The 7,228-nt window shown below is 42.2% G+C and overlaps 1 protein-coding gene across 1 annotated transcript; it reads left to right on the top strand.

The window, feature by feature from the left end:
• Window positions 1-943: 943 nt before the first annotated feature.
• LOC107493590 (uncharacterized) lies at window positions 944-5,822 on the top strand. The gene is made up of 8 exons (XM_021125800.1): window positions 944-1,401; window positions 1,624-1,857; window positions 2,176-2,375; window positions 2,562-2,784; window positions 2,937-3,183; window positions 3,264-3,709; window positions 4,722-4,816; window positions 5,458-5,822. The coding sequence occupies exons 1-8, from the start codon at window positions 944-946 to the stop codon at window positions 5,820-5,822; spliced, it is 2,268 nt and encodes a 755-aa protein (XP_020981459.1).
• Window positions 5,823-7,228: the final 1,406 nt, after the last annotated feature.

Genomic DNA, 7,228 nt, shown 5'->3' on the forward strand with positions numbered 1-7,228 from the left:
AAGCATAAGATGAAAAGAAGATAGATGCTAACCAAGAAAAATACAGGTCAAATTTGAAGAACCAAGGTGCAGCAATCTCAAAGCTGGAAGCACAAGTGGGGTTCTTATCCAAAAAAATCCCAATGCCTACACACACATTTCCAAGTGACACCATGGCCAAAGCAAGAGGGGAGTGCAAGGCCATCACACTTAGAAGTGGAAAAGTGGTAGAAGAAGCCACCCAAACCAGGAGAACCACGAAGAAGAAACTGCAGAAAAGCCTGAAAACAGGAAGAAAGAATAGGTCCCCAGCCCATCTTCACCAAAGCCAATCTTGAAGCCTTATGTGCCAAAGGCACCATACCCACAAAGGCTAAGGAAGGATGGGAATGACAGCCAATTTTCCAAATTTTTGGAAATCTTCAAAAGGCTCCAAATCAACATACCATTTGCTGAAGCACTAGAGCAAATGCCCCTCTACGCAAAGTTCCTGAAGGAGCTCATGACAAGAAAAAGAAACTGGGGAGAAAAAGAGACTGTAGTCCTAACTGAGGAGTGTAGTGCCATCATACAAAAGAAACTCCCCTAGAAAATGAAGGGCCTAGGGAGTTTCCAAATCCCCTGCATCATAAGGGATATCACTATTGAAAAGGCTTTATGTGACTTGGGGGCTAGCATCAATCTCATGTCCTTGAACATGATGAGAAGGATGAGAATTAAGGAAGCCAAACCAACAAGAATGGCACTCCAACTAGCTGATAAGACATTCAAGTTTCCACATGGAGTGGTGGAAGATTTATTGGTGAAGGTAGGAGAATTCATCTTCCCAGCTGACTTTGTCGTGCTGGATATGAAAGAAGAGGCAAACACTTCAATTATCCTAGGAAGACCATTCCTAGCTACTGCTGGAGCCATCATTGATGTGGAAAAAGGAGAACTAGTCTTTAGATTACATGAGGAAAAGATGGTCTTCAATGTATTCAAGGCAATGAGCTATCCCAAGGAAGCAATAGGAGAATGCATGATAGTGGACACCATAGAACAAATAGTCCAAGGAGTCTTGGAAGAAGAGCAATACGAAGGAAGTATGGAATTGGAGCAACAAGCACCACGTGAAGAACCACCACAAGGAACCATGGAAAGTTTAATCATGACAAACTACAAGAATAACAATGGAGAAGGGGCACCAAAATTAGAGCTAAAAACCCTACCTCCAAGCTTGAAATATGCCTATCTAGGTGACAACAGCACCTACCCAGTGATCATTAACTCAAGCTTGAGCAAGGAGCAAGAAGAGGAGCTCATCCAAGTGCTGAAACAACACAAGGATGCTATAGGCTGGACACTCACAGACTTAAAAGGGATCAGCCCCTCAATATGTATGCACAAGATCCTACTTGAGGAGGGTGCTAAGCCCTCAAGGTAACAACAAAGAAGGTTGAATCCAACCATGAATGAGGTAGTCCAGAAGGAAGTGATGAAGTTGTGGCAAGCAGGGGTGATTTACCCCATCTCAGATAGCCCTTGAGTAAGCCTGGTACAAGTAGTTCTAAAGAAAGGAGGATTCACTATTGTAACAAATGAGAAGAATGAGCTGATACCAACAAGAACAGTGACTGGTTGGCGCATGTGCATCGACTACAGGAAGCTCAATGAAGCCACCAGGAAGGACCACTTCCCCCTACCATTCATGGACCAAATGCTTGAGAGGCTGGCTGGACATGAATACTACTGCTTCCTTGAAGGTTATTCGGGTTACAACCAAATAGTTGTGGACCCAAATGACCAAGAGAAAACTTCATTTACTTGTCCATATGGCGTTTTTGCTTACAGGAGGATGCCCTTTGGACTGTGCGATGCACCTGCAACATTCCAAAGGTGCATGCTCTCCATATATTTAGACATGATTGAGCGGTTTATTGAGGTGTTTATGGATGACTTCTCTGTATTTGGTAACACATATTCTGATTGCTTGCATCACTTAGCCCTGGAGCTAAAGAGATGCCAAGAGACCAACCTTGTTTTAAACTGGAAAAAATGCCATTTCATGGTTACAGAAGGAGTGGTCCTTGGTCATAAAAGCTCAAAGACGGGCATAGAAGTGGACAGGGCAAAGGTAGAGGTGATTGAAAAGCTACCTCCACCTTGCAATGTCAAAGCAATTAAAAGCTTTTTGGGACATGTTGGTTTCTATAGGAGGTTTATTAGAGACTTCTCCAAGGTTGCCAAGCCATTGAGCAACCTACTTGTCTCTAATGTGCCTTTTGTTTTTGATAATGAATGCATGTCAGCCTTTGAGGAGCTTAAGAACAAACTTTCCTCTTTACCTATCATAGCACCACCATGTTGGGATCTACCCTTTGAGTTGATGTGTGATGCATCAGATTTTGCTGTGGGTACTATTTTAGGACAAAGGAAGGATAAATTGGTGCATGTCATTTATTATGCCAGCAAGGTCCTTAATGAGAATCAAAGGAACTACACCACTACAGAGAAGGAATTACTTGCCATTGTCTTTGCTTTTGATAAATTTAAATCATATCTCATTGGTTCTATAGTAATTGTATTCACTGATCATGCAGCACTCAAATACTTGCTTACCAAACAAGAGTCCAAGCTAAGGCTAATAAGATGGATCCTGCTACTCCAAGAGTTTGACATCGAAATTAAGGATAGGAGTGGAGCAGAGAATAAAGTTGCTGACCACCTCTCAAGGATCCTACAAGAAGAAGAAGGAGCACACCATCTTCCCGTGAATGAAAGCTTCCCGGATGAGCAACTGATGATGATACAAGAGACCCCTTGGTTTGCTGACATAGCCAATTTCAAGGCCATTGGGGAATTACCAACCAACATCAACAAAAACACACGAGGAGAAAGCTCATCAAAGATGCCAAATACTATATCTGGGATGAGCCATATTTGTTCAAAAAGTGTGCTGATGGGATTTTGAGGAGGTGTATATCCCATGGAGAAGGGCAAGAAGTGCTTTGGCAATGTCATGGATCTACATATGGAGGCCACTTTAGTGGAGAAATAACAGCAGCCAAGGTACTCCAATGTGGATTCTACTGGCCAAGCATTTTCGAGGATGCAAAGGACTTGGTGTCAAAGTGTGATGAATGCCAAAGGGCTAGCAATCTACACAGGAATAATGAGATACCACAGAGATTTATTCTGGAGCTAGAACTATTTGATGTATGGGTATTGACTTCATGGGGCCTTTCCCATCCTTCCACTCAAATAGTTATATACTTGTGGTTGTAGATTATGTGTCAAAGTAGGTGGAGGCTATTGCCACTACCACAAATGACAATAAGGTCGTAATGAGCTTCTTAAGAAAGAACATTTTCAACAGGTTTGGAGTTCCCAGGGCACTCATTAGTGATGGAGGGACACATTTCTGCAATAAACAGCTGGAAGCACTCCTTCTCAGATATGGAGTCAAACACAAGGTGGCAACCCCTTATCATCCGCAGACCAACGGGCAAGCAGAGATTTCCAACAGGGAGCTAAAATGGATTCTTGAAAAAACTGTTGGAAGCTCAAGGAAGGACTGGTCTAAGAAGCTAGACGATGCTTTATGGGCCTACAGGACAGCCTTCAAGACCCTCGTTGGGATGTCACCATACCAACTGGTATTTGGCAAGGCTTGCCACTTGCGAGTTGAACTGGAGCATAGAGCCTTCTGGGCTCTAAAAGTACTGAACTTTGATGAGCAAGCGGCTGGGTAAAAGAGGCTGCGGTAACTCAACGAGCTGGAAGAATTTAGGAACCAAGCATATGAGAATGCAAAGATCTACAAAGAGAACACAAAAAGATGGCATGATCAAAAGATAGCAAGGAGGGAGTTCACTGTAGGACAAAAGGTGTTATTGTAAAATTCTAGACTTAGGTTCTTCCCTGGGAAGCTTAAGTCTAGATGGTTTAGACCCTTCACCATCATCAAAGTGTACCCCTATGGTCAAGTGGAACTCATAGAGGACAAAACACAGAGAACATTCACTGCAAATGGCCATAGACTCAAGCATTACCTGGGGGACTCACTGGATGAAAGGAGAGTGAGCTACCACCTCAACTGAAAAATGGAGGAACGTCAAGCTAGTGACAATAAAGAAGTGCTGGTTGGGAAGCACCCCAATGCTTTATATCCTTTTGATTTATTGCTTTATTAGAAGTAGACTATGAATATTAGCCTAGGAAGTTAATTTCAGTTTTGATAGTTAAGATAGCTTTGTGAGTTAACTTGTTTCCTATTTTTGGAAGTGGATGAAAGTATTTACTGATGATGATGAGTGATTGGGCTAAGAACTAGCTAAAAAGCTAGGTTTGGTGTGGCCACTCACCAACTTGATCTAGGCTTACAACCATTCTGATAAATTAAAATTTTAAGGAGTAAGCCCAGAGATTAAATTTGGTGTGGCCACCACCATACGAGAATCAATCAGCAAACCCAATACCACTCAATTTGGAAGCATTTAATACATTGGTGGAGGCTTGCATGAGAATTTTAATGTGTTCAGGGAAGATTAGAAGCAAAGAATGTGAAAGGATTGGAATTACTTATTCCCCATGAACACATTAAAAACCCAATGATAAACCCAATTTATTGAGATGCAAATGAATTAAGTTTGGTGTCCCAAGGGACACCCATCAGTTGTAACTCCATTCACTAGCATTAAAAAGGAATATGGAGGATCATTTTGTCATTACTGATGGGGTTTTTGGTTTTTTTTTTCCAGGAGATTGAATGGTTCCCACTTAATAGATAACAAGCAGGTCAAAGTGTACTTACACTTTGGAACTCAACATATTCAGAGGGCACAGTGGGATAAGGGTTGGTGCCTCTTCCCACGCTAGGCGCCACTCCCCAAGTGGAAAACATTGAATTCCCTTCCTTTCTCATCATTCGAACCACACCCTTCACTCCTATAAATCCCCTACCCTTCCCATTCCCTCCCACTTCAAAAACCATTCCATATACAAAACAAACTCACAGAGACCTTTCTTTTATTTATATTTTCTTTTATCATTCTTCTTTCTCTCTATCTTTCTACTTGATTGGGAGAATCAATTGCTAAGTTTGGTGTTGGGGCAAAACTTTGTTTTGCTTCTGTTTCTTTGCAACACTCCATTAATATCTCAGAACCCTCAAACACCCCCTCTCTCTTCACCCAATGGCACCACCAAGATCCTCAACCTCAAAGAAAAGAAAGACCAAAGAACCAACCTCAGGCTCCTCAAGCTCAAACTTCAATGAGTACAAATTCCTCTCAGCATTCAACCAAAACCAATTCTATGGTTGGGTGAGTGAGAGGGAGATCATCGCAGAGGTCGGCTTCCAACTAGGAAGGAATGAGAACCTTAAGATCAACATTGAGATCAACAACAAGGGCTGGGCACTCTTCTGCAACCCACCAAAGAAAGTGGTGGAAGGAGTGGTAAGGGAGTTTTATGCCAATGTCATGCCATAGCCAGGGAAAACTTATTGGTATGTTAGCTATGTGAGGGAGAAGTCCATTGACTATAGTCCCTCTAACATAGCAAGGGTGCTGATGGTGAAAATGATCAACTCCACTTGGAGTTATGAGGAGAGGATGAAGCAACCAGACCTAGGATTTGATGAAATCCTTAATGAAATCTGTGTACTAAATGTGCAATGGATCAATGACAAAGATGAAAAACCCAACCAGCTGAGGAGAAGGGACTTGAGCCCCCAAGCTAGGGGGTGGTTAGACTTTGTGAGAAGATCTTTGATCCATACATCAAACACATCTGAGGTGACCAAAGAGAGGGCTGTACTTATATGCAGTATAATGAAAGGAGAGGACGTAATTGGATAGTTGATTGCCAACAACATCAACAAGATACTGAAAAGCACTAACGAGGGCACAAGATTGGCATTCCCCGGCATCATACAAGAGCTATGTGATGACGCTGGAGTTGAGAAGGTGATTGATGAGGTGTTGGTAAAGCAAGATAAGCCTATAACTGCCAAGAAGATGGCCAAGGTGTTGGCTGTCAATCCACTTCAAAGGGCTAGAGAGCATAGTGCTCATGCTCATGTTCCACAACCACAACAACGAGAGGAAGAGGAGGCAGAGGATCAACCACAATTTCTGGCACTTCAACCACCACCATACCAATAATACCAATAATTTCCTGAAGGAATGAACTGGGAGCAGCTGCAAGGAGACGTGAACCAAATGAAGGGAGATCTGCATCAATTGAGGGAAGATGTCAACCAATTTCAAAGTATCCAAAGGGAGCAATGGAACCAAGTGAATGAGAAAATACACAACCTCCAAGGAAGTTTTGAGCAAGCAAGGAAGGAGCAGCAAGAGGAGTTCGATTGGGGTGAGGTGCGAAGTGTACTTAACAAGGTGGTGGAGCAAAACAAATGGCAGTAGAGGAACCTTGCTGAGTTCTAGCATCTCTATGATGCCCGGACCATTTCAAGGAGACAATCTGATATCAACACACAAGCGAAGCTGAATCACTTGTATAATGCTGTGGCCGTCATCAACCCCGGATACCCAACTTTCATGCAAGGGCTGGAGGAATTGAGTGCTAGACAAGAGAAAATCCTAGCTAAGCATAAGGAGGATGAAAGAGATTATATGGTGATGAGCGGATAATTTATACGCTTTTTGGCATTGTTTTTAGGTAGTTTTTAGTAAGTTCAAGCTACTTTTAGGGATGTTTTTATTAGTTTTTATGTTAAATTCACATTTCTGGACTTTACTATGAGTTTGTGTATTTTTTTGTGATTTCAGGTAATTTCTGGCTGAAATTGAGGGACTTGAGCAAAACTCTGAAAAAGGCTGATAAAAGGACTGCTGATGTTGTTGGAATCTGACCTCCCTGCACTCGAAATGGATTTTCTGGAGCTACAGAACTCCAATTGGCGCGCTCTAAATGGCGTTGGAAAGTAGACATCCAGAGCTTTTCAGCAATATATAATAGTTCATACTTTATTCGGAAATTGACGACGTAACTTGGCATTGAACGCCAAGTACATGCTGCTGTTTGGAGTAAAACGCCAGAAACACGTCATGATCCGGAGTTGAACACCCAACACACGCTATAACTTGGAGTTCAACTCCAATAAAAGCCTCAGCTCGTGGATAGATCAAGCTCAACCCAAACATACACCAAGTGGGCACCAGAAGTGGATTTATGCATTAATTACTTACTCATGTAAACCCTAGTAGCTAGTCTAGTATAAATAGGATAAGTTACTATTGTA

The sequence above is a fragment of the Arachis duranensis genome, chromosome 6 (genome assembly GCF_000817695.3).
Source record: "Arachis duranensis cultivar V14167 chromosome 6, aradu.V14167.gnm2.J7QH, whole genome shotgun sequence".
Lineage (NCBI taxonomy): Eukaryota > Viridiplantae > Streptophyta > Magnoliopsida > Fabales > Fabaceae > Arachis > Arachis duranensis.